At 42.7% G+C, this 14,675-nt stretch overlaps 1 protein-coding gene across 1 annotated transcript; it reads right to left on the bottom strand.

The window, feature by feature from the left end:
* Positions 1-449: 449 nt before the first annotated feature.
* On the bottom strand, positions 450-9,576 carry SLC2A12 (solute carrier family 2 (facilitated glucose transporter), member 12; the record flags this gene model as incomplete). Its single annotated transcript, XM_010016113.1, has 2 exons — positions 9,444-9,576; positions 450-1,772 (listed from the first exon to the last, which is right to left on the bottom strand). Coding segments are annotated over exons 1-2 (1,456 nt in total), but the record flags the coding sequence as incomplete, so codon positions are not given.
* Between the last annotated feature and the right edge of the window lie 5,099 nt (positions 9,577-14,675).

The raw sequence follows: 14,675 nt of genomic DNA, 5'->3' as shown, positions 1-14,675 counted from the left end.
ATTATATAGTCAAGGGGCCAGATCCTGAGCAGGACTCAGGCATGCTGTCATTTCATGGATATGATGGTATCATACCATTTATGTTGGGTTTATGAGTTAGCCGCAGCAAATGCCTGCATCTTAACCTTCCTAATGTAAGGACACAATAGCCTAGGAAAAGGAAAGATATTCAGGGGGCCCATAATTTTGCTGTACAAAGCTCAGAGCAGTTTTTAACTTCATTGAATTGAAGGGGGATTAGGCCATTTGCCTTACTGGGCAGGATCTCTTCCTAAAAAGTACACCCCAGGCCCACCAGGACCATCTCTGGCAAAACCAGTGCATATTAGCAGGAAACGTTGCTTTGCTTAACTTGGGAATTGCCTGATGCCATGGCAGGCATGTCATCCCAGCACTTAATCCACCTGTAAGTAAATCATTACAAAGAGTTAGAAAAATTAAACACTTACTTGGTCCAAGACCTATGGAAAATGCAGCAACATAAACAAGGAGGCTGACGAGTGAGAGCCATTTCAGGGCAACGGGAACTTCCCCACTTTCCATGTGAGACTCTGTTGTGCTTTTGCCTCCTGCAAAGGCAGTCCTGTTCAGTTCTCCTGTCTTGGCAACATCTGGGCTTCTCTGCGCATCAAATAGCAATCTTTCTGGCAAACCCACGCTAGCAAAGAGGTCCTTGAGACTCCCATTGGTGACACCAGTGGGGTTTCCTGGTCTGTGGTGAAATAAATCCTCTGGAGACTGGCTTCTGCAGATGCTGGTGAAATTCACATGTATGTTACGGTTCACTAAGCCCATTGTGACCAAAGATACTGCCATAACAGAAGAGCCAATACACAGAAAAGTTTTACTTCCAACTTGATCCACAAAAACTATGGCTGGGACTGTGCTGACCACTTTAACTACTCCAAATCCAGTAGAAGCCAAGCTCGCAGCTTCGTTGCTCTGGAACCCAACTGACTTCAGAACAGTTGATGCATAAAATAAAATGTTGGGCTGCCCAGTTGTTTGCACAAAAAAGACTAGGGTGAGTCCTACCAACATTCGAGCCCTCATGTTGTTTTTTGAACGAAACAGGTCCAAGAAACTATACTGATCTTCATCTTTCAGGGAAGACTTGATTGCAGTAAGTTCTTTAGTAGCATCTGATGTTTCCCGTAGCCTCTCCAGTACTTTTCTCGCAGCTTCTTCATTGTTTTTCATTACAAGAAACCGAGGACTTGGAAGAAGGAAATACATGGCAATAGCCTGCAAAGCACCTAATGGAATCACAAGGCCAAACATATACTTCCAGCCACGAGATACAGTGGCAAATGCATAATTTGAAATATAGGCAAAGAGAATGCCCATCACAATCATGAGTTCATTTAATGATACGAGGAGGCCTCTTCTGTGCTTTGGGGCGATCTCAGCAATATACACACACGTTGCAATTGATGATAATGATATGGAAATACCTATGGCAATCCGTCCCACAATAAGTAGCCCATATGATTCATAGGGCAGTATAATCAGACTCCCCAACACAAGTAAAGAAGATGCAATAATAATAGCAAGTCTCCTTCCAAATCGGTCTATCAGGAATCCACCAGTAAGGGATGCAAATAAGGCCCCAAAGAGCAGGGAACTCACAACGATTTCCTGTTCTTTGCAAGAGAGTGCTAATATGCTGCTCATTTGAAGAAGAGCTCCAGAGATAACGCCCATCTCATAACCCATCAGAAGTCCACTCACAGCAGCAACAGCAGAAGATAAAAAAGTAAATGTTCCGCAGCCTGAAATTGGAGAAAAAAACACAACAAATTGAAAGCATAACTTATGCAACGTTCTGACAACTAATAATAACTTTATATCTGGACTGATAAACCAGTCCAAAAAATTTTTCATAACTTTTAGGTGAAGCAGTTAGGTGCATATAAATCTAGCAGCAGCGGTGACATAAAACGATGTTGTGGGGAAAAAAAAAATATTAAATTCATATAAACCCCCCTTTAATTTTAATGTTTTTGGATTTCTTATCTTCCTGATCCGAAGTTATTAAGATTTTAATCTGGCCCTAAATAATTAAAACTTCTGTCTCAGAGTAATATTGCAAAAGACAACACTGACAGTAGAACTTTTTCTTAAGAAAACAGTTTTTGCCTTGAGATGTTCTCAGTGTTTTTCCTGTACTGAATTGAGAAAGTCTTGTCCACCTAACTAGTGTACCATGGGCAAGGAAAAAAATAATTTCCAAGTCAAATTGCTTCAACCTTCACTTGAATAACTAATAAGTTATGCTTTTCCTACCACTTACCAATTCCTTTGACTCACCTGAGGATGCTGCGAAGGCTGCTGGTACCAATGTTTTTATTTTGCCAAATGGAAACTTACCCATTGAGCACCAGCCTGATTCAGATATCTGGGATATTCTAGGGAAACCAGTCTTTGAGGTACAAATTCAGGAACTTTCTGTGCTTTGTTCATCACTAGTCTCAGATTCTTCAGAATATCAGGATCAAACATTTTGCATAGTTTATGATGGCCACAATGTGAAGAATAAAAACCAGATGGTGAAAACATAAACCAAATGGAGGTTATATGCCTTTGAATGTCCACTTTAAAACAAACTAATTTTATACAACTATGATTCATTGTTTATTGTTGCAAGATAGATTTGACTGATTGTATTCTAGTAACTGTGAGGCCTTTTACACCCTAAACCTTGAGGAATATATCAGTTTGTTATTGTGGGTCTTATTCTTTGTCCCAGCGTGACTTTCCTCGCATCATGATGTTGGCTGCCACACAAGTAGGAAAAGAGTAAATTGACTTCTGATTTTCTGGTTAGTTGGACAGATAGGACATGTCTGAGGAGAGTAACTTTTGCAGCATAACCGAGTCAGTATATGGTCTAACTGAAAATGATACATATATTTTGTTTATTTTTAGCTTACTTTTCTAAGACATTAAGGCTCTTTGATCGCACTGACTGCCTGGAGTTCCTTGCCAGTAACTTTTGAGCACATTGGCAAGCATCACTCTCATTTGACAGAGGGTATTACATTTCTAAAACAAATCATGAAAAGAGAGGAGAAAGACAGCCCTAGTAGTATGCATGCACTACCAAAATAAACAGTGCCAAAGCCCAGGCCCAGACCCTGGCATGTGGCCACATATCTTACTAAATTGCTGTCATGGTCCCTGGCATGTTTGTGCCCCAAACCAACTATCACTATCCTAACAATTCCAGGAGGCAGTTTGGCTCGAAGTGTGAGCCCACCATCGCATCCTGCAGCCACTCCACCGGAGGCTGAGTCATTTTGGTGGGTATCAGAATATAACTGTGAATATAAGCTGTGCCTCCAGGGTCAGGGGATACTAGTAAGCCCATTAAGTCTATTAAGATAAGTATCACCTATTAGGTCTCTACCTGGCTCTGCCTTCCTTCCCTTTGAGTCAGGCAGAAGCCAAGTGACAACAGCAGGGAGCTGTTGAGTGCACTCAGCTCCACTCAGCCCACTCTGTCTCTGGGCTTGGGTGGCTGACTAACCAGAGATAGACAGGACACGGTAAAACCCCACGTGGTTTTGTTACGGTGGGTCGTTGTAAGAGCATGGGGGAAATGGGAGTATTGTAAGAAGTCTTTCATAAGGTGGGGGTAGATGGTAGATTTATTGTGATGGAGGTAGGACAGCTTGAAGAAAATTTCAGGAACAAGTTCGCAAAATGCTCCAGTGATGGAACAATCTTTTTTTATATATATTGTTGTTGTCCATGTCTGTATTATGTCTAAAGCTTTTTCTTCCTTCATATCTGCAGTGTCCAAGGTCATTGTACTTTAATAACCAGAGGTTAGCGAATGGGTTAGGTTAGGGCAAGATCCTGCTGTACTTTCTTCACACGCTGAACAGCACTTCAGTGGAAGTAGTACTGACTTCAGTTAAGCTGTTTTGTGCTTCCAGTGCTCCATCTTCCATTGCATGCATGCAATATATGTTTTATCATTGCAAAACCTAATTGCTCCCTCCCCTTTATACTTTTGACTTGCCTGCTTGCTATATATTTGTAGATCTGGAAAATATACCCTTCAATGAATCCTGGCTAGAAATCAGGGCTAGTAATGACAGAGTTGTGCTGAATTAATGAGCTTGGGTACCAGAAGCTACACTGCTAATTTGATCACAGTGCTCTGCCCAAACTACTGCTCAGTGCTGATATTTGTGTTTCTTGGATATTTCTGTATTTTACATTGAGCCATGTAGATTTAACCTCAGATTTTGCCTTGACTTATATATTAAAAGCCAAAAAACACCATTGTGTTCATCCAGTGTGACACTCATGAACAGCACAACATAACCATTCAGACTCATTTAAATGACGTTTTATTTAGACTGGGCCATTTAAGATATTCAGCTTTGATTTAAAAATTGCTAGTAGTTGAAAGAAAATTATTTTAAGTCATTATTTGTCCCAATGGTTAATTTCTTTCACTGTAAATTATCTGCAAATTATTTCTGGGCTTAATTTCTGCAACTTAATCTTCCAGCCATCATATAACATTCTCCGTTTGCCTACACTTAGATGTGTTCACCAAGTACAAAATTATAGCCTGTTGTCTAGTCATGCCAGAGACCTCTCATTGATAAGCTACTTAGCCTGTGAGGCTTTACAAGTTTACCAGTCCTGTAAGTAAAACCCTGTTCTCTGAATTCTATCCAGATTATCAATTTCTTCAATAAGTTGTGAGCTGGACCTAGTGCTCCTGCAGTGGTTGCACAGTGCCAGATAGGAATTTGACATAATTTTCCTGCCCTTGGTGGACATTTCCGCCTCTACTCATCCAGGGACTGTCACAGCCATGTACAGGAGCTCATATTCTGCTGGTTATCCCACAGGACACCAACTTCTTTTCTGACAGGGTTCTTCCCAAGGCACTGCCTTTCCTTTAAATATGACCTGCTTTCTTGAATCCTAGGAATGCGAATCACTTTACATTTATCTGTATTAAAACACATAGTATGGTTTCAACTTACCTAACTGTGAGAGATCTACAGCATCTCTACATTTCTTCTGTAACCACTCATGAAAAATAGGCATGTCAAGATATCTGAAGTAGGTCAGATGCCTATCTCTCCATTGCCTATAAAAGGAATCTGTGTGGCTTGTTCAAATGCAGAAGCCTAAAGTTAGCAGAGGGGAACCCTGGACAGTACATTCACTGGCAGTCAGCAGGCCAAACTATCTGAATTGCATTCAGCCAGTGGCATATCCCATTTATTAATCACCCACAAATAATACATTACTATTTTCTTCCAAGCAACTGAGAAAAAAGTGTTAAGCAACAGAGAGGCAAAAACTGAGTTTAAGGCTCACCAGCAGAAACATAGCAGCATGAGCAGTGTCTCCTACTGATACTTTAAGGTCTGTGACCTGCACAGCTTTTAATTCTTTAAATGTGCAACTGCCAGTTTTGTATGTTTCCAGTTTTTGATTCAAAATGAGAGTGCCAAGTCAAACACCTTGGCGAAGTCTACCACCAGCACTGTTCTTTACAAACTAGACTGTGGTTTCCTCAGCCTGTGGTCCTCAGAGCAACCAAGGTGATTATTTTTTTTTAATCTGGGAGGATGTACAAGCTGGGTATGGAGCTTGGACACTTAGGAAGTTGCTAGGGAAGCACTCAAGTCCATATATTTATTGCTCCTCCAAGTACAGCAGCTTGACTAATGTCTTAATGTTTCTTTGGTTTGTTTTTACTGGATCAACTGGCATCCTTGTTCATGTGTCCAGTGACAGATGCCTACAGTCATGTAGAAATAGCAGAAGGCTGTAACTAAAGCAGACTCTCAAATGAAAAGCAGATTCTGACGTGTTTCAGAGGGAGATACGTCTTTCTGTATTAGCAGCAGCAAACTCAGCAGTTAACTTACTGTCTCCTGTCCCTCACAGGCCCTGTTCTGCTGAGAAATATCCTTATATTACTATCAGGTTTAGTTGTAACTGGTGTACTTAAGACTTGCCTGCTCAGGGCAGTCTGCTGAGTTAAACCCTGAAATCTCTGCTTGGTTTGCCTTCACAGTCTTCCTCTGGACAAAATTCCCTGACTTCAGTATATATTTTGCTTTAACATTTCCAGATAAAGCATGTTGCAGTAGTTGCACTCACAACCCTTTTAAGTGTCACTTTTAATTATGTTTCTGGCAGTTCTTAGGCATTCTTTATTCTTTTTCTTTTTTTCCCCCAAAACAGAATTCTTAAAGTGTATGTTCCTCTTTCTTATTTTTATGAGATGCCTGAAAAATCCATGGCACTGTGCATCCCAGGGGAATAAAATATTTTAATGATAGCTTCCAGAGAAATTTCTCTTTCTGCCTGCAAAAAACACCACAGCTAATGAGTGTGTGGCTAGTTTGTGACGAGTGATTGGAAAGTCTATTCTTGAGTTTCCTCATATAAACAAAATGGTTTCTCACAACTGTTACTCAGTTACTCACAACTATTTGCCAAGCAGCATTACTTGGCAAACAAACTTATCTTTAAGAACATTGCTGGAAGTGTTCATGCTTGGTTCCTGAAAAGGAGACCAAGCACAGTTGTAGTATAGCACAGTGTACTGCTGATGAGACTGGACAGGGTCAAGTAGTGAGTGTGTGACCCTCACTACTTTTGGGAAATTAGATTTGGAAAAAATAGAGTCTTTCCAAAGACAAAATATTTGGCCTGTGCCTGTATTTTATGGCCATAAACATGTGCCAGGGAAGATCTGCAAGCAGGCTGGGCTGGGAAGCACCTCTCTTGTCCCACTTCATGTGCAGGAGAGCTATGGGAAAGGTGCTTGGGAGCCCTTTGTGGCTCACCTTAACAGTACCACACTCCACATTAGGCCAGACTCTGAGATTTCATTTACGTACTTTTTCTTCCCTTTCTCCCAAAAGAACGTGCAGTATGTGTACAGAAAACTAGTGGGATGTAGTGGGGTGTCGAGAGGAGAGATTACTTTTTTACGTGACCTATGCAAATACATCTATTTTGATAGGAGGGGATTTGACAGTCCCTTCCAATATGGTGCTTTTTTTCTGTTGATTTTGATTTAATCTGAGGTGAGAAATGTCTCAATTTGTGAAGGAGGGAATGTATTTTCCTGGAAGGTCAAATATACATTCTTCAAATCCTTGGGGATGCTTTGATCTATTTAGGCATTTGGAAGGTGAAATCAAGCTCTGTTAACCCTTGGTTAATAAGCACAAGCTAGAAAATCACAGTGATTTGAGTACATCGCATAGATAGGAATCCACAGTGTGGAATCTCCCTTCTTCAACAGAACAAGGCATCTACTTTTATCCATGATAAATCTTAAAATTACAGCATCTCTATCTGAAAATTTTAAGCTGTCTTTAACAACATATTTCTTCTCCATGTGAATGCTGTCTGACATAGAAAAAGTTTGCCCTTAAAGGGAAATAGTGTTTGCAATTCCCCAATTGTCTTTAGAGGAGCATTTTGCTAAAGTGTATAACATGTAGATCACATGGTTTTGTAGGATAAATACTTAATGGCATGTGCTAGGAATTGCAGCATGATTGAATTATGGTTTTGCTTCTTGTAAAAGATGATTATCCCATTTTCATGCCATCATGATCTTTGCTGCACTGTCACTCTCACAGTCACTTTCTCTGTCTCATTTAGTTCCCTGTTGATCTATTCTAATGCCTGAGGTTTCTTGAGATCCCATAGCTACTCAATAGGTGCATTTCTTAGTTTAGCTGAGATACACCTGGTCTAACTGCCCATCTAGAAGTCTGGCGTAGGATCTGAACCAGTTACCCAACAAGACCCTACAGGATGAAACAAATGCTAGCTTTGGGACAAAGTTATGTTGCAAGCAGAGCTGGAAAATCTCAGAATATATTAAATTTACCCAAATATAGATTCAGGGCCTTGTAGGATCCATGACTGTCTGACCAATGTGACTCCTCCCACCCAAGTGTGAAAGGCAAAACCAAAACAAATATTTTGCAAACTGAACTAAAAAAGAGGGCACAAGGAAGGTAATGTATTGCACATTTTCACACATCTGAATTTCTGTGGTGATGGGAAGCATTGTACAGCATAAGCCCAATGGAAGTATAGTGTAGTATTTGAATTTCATGAGAACAGGTCCTCTGGCGCTGATGGAAAGACAGAATGCAGATCCTGAACAGACCCCCCCTCACCATCTCTCCATCTCTCAGTGCTCTGCCATGTATATTCATTATGTCAACAGGCAGCCTAGCCCTTCATTACATTGAATGGGATTTGGGTTTTGTTTTATTATTTTCTGGGAAGAATCAACAAGTTCTTTTAATTCCTAGATAGGTAATTATAAATTCCTCAGGCTGCTGCTTTAATTTCTGAGGCTAAAGCCAAGTGTGTAATTTGCATGTACTCATCTAGCCATAGCCCTTGTGCTGCAGTAACTTTGTTTTCTGTTTATTGTAACAGCTGTGCTTCCCTTCGATAATGCTATCCTATACCCACCTGCTTTGCTCCCCCGTCTGTACCCTCAGGTAATGCTAAATATGTCTGCACACTGAATGACCTTCTGTTCTTGATTGACCTCTGCATCCAGGTATCAGCAGATATTGCTGGACTGATCACTATTACACTCTAACAAAGCATTTCTGCCTGTGGTATTCGTGGGTTAGTTAGTTCACTCATTTTTAAGTGAACAAAACCTTGGGGCATATTAATTTCTGGCCTACAACTGTACTTTCCTGTTTGGGTACAGCTGTCTTGGGGGCAAGAAATACCATGTTTATGGGTCATTTTCCCTTTGGTCTTACCATCAGTGAAAGCAACTCAAGGTGCAAAACCACTCTGTAACTTAGACAAATTAGCTGGGCAGGACAGTGAAGGTGAAGAGCTACGAAATTCAGCTTCAGTACTCAAAAGAAGAAGAAATTCTGCACTTGATTTTTTGGAGTGTCAGCACAGAAACCCTGCTTCTTCCTGAAATGGTGGGGGCAAAAAGATAGGAGGGAGTCCCTGTGTCCCCACCATGCACTTTCCCCCTGTGTGAGCAGGTGTAGTGCTTGCCTGGCCTCTCTCCACTTCCGTGAAAAGGGCTGGATTGATCCCAAGCACGAAAGGACCAGAGCACCGCTGTTATCTTGGACGCCAGAGGGTTTTCCAATTTTTCAGGTGACTGACCTACGTAAAGGGAAGGGCTTTACACAACAGACAACACATGCACAGACAGTAGGACCGAGGCCTTTTGCGAAAAGTATGGCATAAAGCTTCATTCAAATTTCTCTTCCTTACTCGCATTTTCCCCTCTCTCACTGTTAGAAATCCAGAGTCCTGTGCCCCGGGACATCCCTTGGCTTCGTGGTGCTGCTTTCCACAGACCCAAGCATTAGTTCCGCGGGCACGCTGCTGCTGCAGCTGCCAAACTGACAGCTGGCATTCAGCTCTGGCCACTTTACCTGCTGCAGCTGGGAGCTCATGGAGGTGGCGGCGGCTGCTGCGGTGGCTGCCCCGGCTGCTCTCCTCATCCTCCACTGCTCTCATCGTCTGGCTCTGCTGGCCGAGGTCCTCCGTGGTCTGCCCAGGTACCATTGCTACCGCCTCTGCACCCTGGGGCAGGAGCACTTCACAGGGCAGCTGTCCTTTCCTGGACAGAGGGGAAAGCGCAGGTTATTTTCCTCATGGCAACAAGTTACTGAAGCTGGCTGAAACCAAACGCAAACCACAAAGTGGTTTGTGAACAACTTTGTTGCTATTTCAGAAGGCTTTGCCCTTTGCAGTGACACAGGCTGTTGCTATTCTTGGGAGCCTATTGCAGGCGAGGGGAGGGCTGTTTGTCGGAAGTATTGCTTTTGCCTTTTAACAAATAGTTGGAGACATTAGACGTCCACACACAACTCGCCATTCCTTCGCCATTAGCTTAAAGGGTCTCCCTCACTTTTCCTCCTCTCTGTGGTGTTCATGCACAGAGGTTTTTAACAGAGAAGGCACACTAAGGGGAGGTTTTGAAGTTTTTGCTGTGTCAGCTAAAGTTAGGGCACTGAGCACACACACGCGGCATTGCTTAGTTCTTGTAAACTGTGAGCAAGTTGTGGTGAGAAATAGCAGAGAGGGAAGCAAAGCCATGGCAGCCCTCTGCAGTCTGAGACGGCTTTCACAACATAGGTGCACATGCTATTTTACAAGCAAATGAAAGGCAAGCCACCCTCTTCCCCGCAAAGATTATTTGTGGAAAAAATGAGATTGTCTCAGTTATACTGAGTCAAAGGCATGATTCTGAGAGCTGCTAGGAGTCGCTCTGCCCCTGCTAGCTGTGGTGGAAGCAGTAGCCAGAGGCTGTACCACAGCAAAAGCTATAGTGGGTGCAGGCAAGCTGCCTGTGGGGGCTGCCTGCCCCATCCTGGTCCTGGTCCTGGTGTGGGAGCCCCCAGGTGCTCTCAGCAGACCCGCTAGCTGCAGTGAGGCAAGTTGTCCAAGCTATCCCTGGTGGGAATCATTGTTGTATAATTTGGCAGTGCTGCAGGCTTCTTGTTTGTGCTTTTCTTCTCTTTCACTGCTTGCTGTTTTGTCTTGGTTGATTCTGTTTCAATACACTAATGCCTGCAGATAGCATGGGAGGGACAGCAGAGGTGGAAAGCTGGTAGCTTTTGCAAACTTTCCAGGAAGGAGAATTCCTAAACACTTCTTTTCTTAAGTAGAATAGGCATGATACTCCTTTTATTGGTGTTTGCTTGACAAGGAGATTTGACAAAGACAGTGTAACTCCCCGTCTGACGGCTGCCTCACTGTCAGCTTCAGAAGCTGGAGCACTAGCAATGCCACGGGGGCACCAGTTACAGCAGGGAGTTTGGTTTTGGCAATGCCTTCGGTGTGGAGTTAAATGAATCAGCCTAGCTCTGCTCTCATGTGTAACATATTTTCCATATAGAATGTCCACCTGCCAAGATGCTGTCAGGGCTGTTAATAATTTTTTGCCACATCCTCGTTGGGTATGTGCAAAAAATTATGTCAACTTTTAAAGACATTATTCAGATATTTTTTTTTTGGGGTGGGGGAAGAGAGGCCGTTTAATTAAGGCTGGGGAAGGAGCTGAAGTCTTTTCAAAGATTAAACTCAGCTGTGATAAGATTCCTCTGTTATAATGCAGTGTCTAACTGACCTCCTCTAACAGTGCACACCTCATATAACCCACAGCTCTGCCCAAGCGCCTGCTGTCTGAAACTGGGCTAACTCCACAGCCACGCCTCCCAAATCTCTTTCTATGTAATGCCCCTGGAGAAGTCAGAGAACTGCTGAGACACTGCAGCAGCTTGCTGGGGAGCAAAGCCCATGTGGCCCTGAGGTTCACTCCTCCTGCCTGTGGAGGTCTGACCTAGAGTCAATGACCCCACTGCCTGCTGAGAAGCCAAAAAGAGCTCAGCTCAGTCTGCAGTTCAATGGCATGTTCAGCTTCACAGAGAATTGATGAGGGGTCGTCTGGGCTCCTAGCAAGGTGTGGCAGAATAGGGGGGGGATGTTTGTAAGGGGGAATGCCCAGGGGATAGTGAGGCATCCTAAACAGCCTGAACTGATGAGACACTTCCCCATTCTATGCTGTTTTTGCACCAGGGTTATTCAGATGTTCTCAGCTGTTAAGTTTGCACACATGGAGTTATAGAAGGTTCCACGTAGAAGTTATAGAAGGTTCCATGTAGAAAATCTGTCCCATGCTTAGGTAATCAGATATGTAAGAACTGACTACTTAATTTTACTATTACCTTTTGCCATCCCACTGACAGGAGGGTACCTTGCTGAAATAGGGACTGTTGTGTGAAATTACTGAGACAAGCTTGCAGTACAACATCAGTGAGACTGGAAGTATCCATCAGCCCTTCTTGCATTTGTGAAGAACTTCTGCAGCCTTTCTTTGTCCCCTCATTCTCCTAGTTCCAACCAAAAGCAATTCTGCAAATCCCTACAGCCTGGGCAAGCATCTCCAGTCCTGTCACTCTTGTAGAGTATCCTTCAGCTGTGAGCTGAAACAGACTCATCAGCTATAGCGTATTACTAATTTTGGTGGGAGTAAGAGATGTAATGCAACTGCAGCCCTTTCTGTTAAAAAAACCCCTAAACTACATGTAGTTCTCCAACTAAATATACTGATTATGTATAGCTGCTGGCACCTACATAATTTGGGAGGACTTAAAAGCTTATCATGAAATGTATCTTCCTTCAACAAGAAACATACTACCCCCAGGAGTAAGCAATAAAAAGAAAAGGCTGCTTTTCATTAATTTCCCAAATCTTCTGATGAGCAGATTTGAAGTAATGAATTTTAAGTTAATACAATGAATTTCATTCTTTTTTAATAGAAATAAAAAGATATTTTAGACAGAGGTATTTCTTTTAACTGTGTTTAAAACTGGAGTTCAGTGCTACCTACATTACTCTCAGAAGCCAGCACCTAGACTGATTTACCTACTTGTTTCCTCAGAAATCCATCAGACTAATCTTCTCCTGAAAATAAAGGCCCAATAACCCATTTTTCCTCTCTAGTTCTGCCTTTATTTCATGATGTCTATGCCAGCAATGTCTTAACTTTGCCCCCTGTGGTAACCTCAGGAGGTACCTAGCTTTCGCAGATGGTTAAGCAGCCAGTGCACAGCACAAACCGTAAGGGCAAGATAAAAATTGAAGAAAGGCATTGTTACTCTGGGAACTTGTGTTTGGGCTGCCTGGAGGGCGGTGCACCCTTGCCGTGCTGAGCTGTGGGTACTGCAGAGGTACTGGGGAGCTTCCTGGGCTTCAACCTGCTCCCTAATTTACACCCCATGCCAAAATCACTGTATCACGGTGGTAAGGTCTCAGGGAAAAACGTTCCCAGTAAGCGGAAATGTGAAATGTTTTATCCTGAGGTCTGCTGCTTGGCATGGCATTGGTACGAGGGATGTTTTGTGGTGTTATCAGTAGCCAGCTGATAGTGAAAAGCCACAGCTCAGCAGGTGTGAGAACCTGTTTTCAGCTGAGAAGCTGAGGCATTGATGTTATTGGTGTTAACTGGTATCCCAGAAAAGGAAGGAACTGGAAAAAAGCTGGTTCCAGCCAATGAAAGCAAACAGATGGAGGGAAAGCAAACAGCCTGTGCTGGTTCTGCAGCCAAGGCAATTGTAAAGGGATCTCATGAAATGCAGGGACTGTGAAACCCTTGCTGGTGGCCAGAGGGTCGTGGTCTCACAACCCTGTACCCCCTCCGTTTCCCAGCAGAAATAAACAGGTGAGCAAACAAGCAAAACTCCAGTATGACAGACATCAGTGAGATAAGGGGGAGGAAAATGGAGTGTGCTTTGCTCCTTTTCAATTCTCTGTTCTTTTCCTGATAGTTCCTTGCCTGTGTATGCTGCTAAAACAACCGCTTGGTTCATGCCATGTGCCCGAGAGTGAGAGGTGTCAGTCAGAGCAGGGGCAGAGGGGCTGCCAGAGGGTGTGCAAGGTGGGAAATGATCACACCCACTCTGCCCCTCTCACTGCTCCTGGGAAGGGACTCATGCTGAACCCAGGGGGTGGGGAGAAATCCCAAATGCTGGCATAGGCAAACAACTTAATGACACTGCAAAGAGTACGAGCCCAGACTCCACAACTGTGCCGCTTGAGGCTGAGCAGCAGGTCACACAATTCAGCAGAAAGAAGAGTGGAAAGCCTAAAGCAGGAGAGAGTCAGTACACAAGCCAGCGGTATGAGGGTAACACAGTCATGAGATTCCTCTGTTGGTTTTGTTGATGTGCAGTGGACAAGAAATCATCTTTTCTGATATTTTCTCAGTTCCTTGCTTTCAAAATGGACCAAATGCTTTAAAGGCATGATTAGGCTAGAAAAAGAAGGTAGGCGATTTGCACTGAATTGCTAAATTAGCTGCCTGGAAAATCTGTGAGGCTGAGGTGGGCATTTCTTCTAAAATCTCTGGTCATGATTGTTATTTGTCTGTGTTTCCAGTGATCTAATAACTTAAATTTGGAACTGTGGAGAGACAGGAAAGTTGGCATTAAGCCAACAAATAGGAATAAATTAAGAGCTGAAGGACTTTCTAAGTAAGTTTTCTTAGACCATTTTTATCAGAGTTGGAGTAAAGAATATCTTGTTTCCCTATACATTTTGTGACTCTCAGAAAGAAGATAGTGGAACTCTTCCAATTTATTCTAAAATATGAAAATAAAGATTTTCAGCAAAACTACAGAGAGGATTTTCTTGCCATATTAACTGAAGCTATGTTGCTTACATCTGTTATCACTGAGCTTTGCTCTGAGAACTAATAGTTCACTGTTTGCAGAAGAGGTTCATAAGATAGCCAGCATGCGACAGTGTAAGGGATGCTGGAAGGACAAGAGAAGAAAAGAGACATGGAGAGAAAACAACCCAAACAGAAAAAAAAAGGAGCAAAAATCCCAAGAAAAATGTACCACTTATTCCAGAAAAAGTATAAATCTAAAAAAGCACAAGTAGCCTTTCCCATTAGTGTTGACCCATTGAAACCCACACATAAGGGGGAAAATGTGCCAAAATTCCAGTCACAGTGCAATGAAAACTAGATAAAAAAGATAGAGAGCTATGTCAGGAAAGTGAAATGGTCCACCCTTGAGGAACTGTGAATAAAGAGAAGATAATTGTTATTACTGTTGTGGAGCAAGTGAGTTGTAATTTAGAAGTCAGCTTTGCAA

The sequence above is a fragment of the Nestor notabilis genome, unplaced genomic scaffold (genome assembly GCF_000696875.1).
Source record: "Nestor notabilis isolate BGI_N333 unplaced genomic scaffold, ASM69687v1 scaffold24916, whole genome shotgun sequence".
NCBI lineage: Eukaryota > Metazoa > Chordata > Aves > Psittaciformes > Psittacidae > Nestor > Nestor notabilis.
This window is presented reverse-complemented; position numbering and strand designations above follow the sequence as displayed.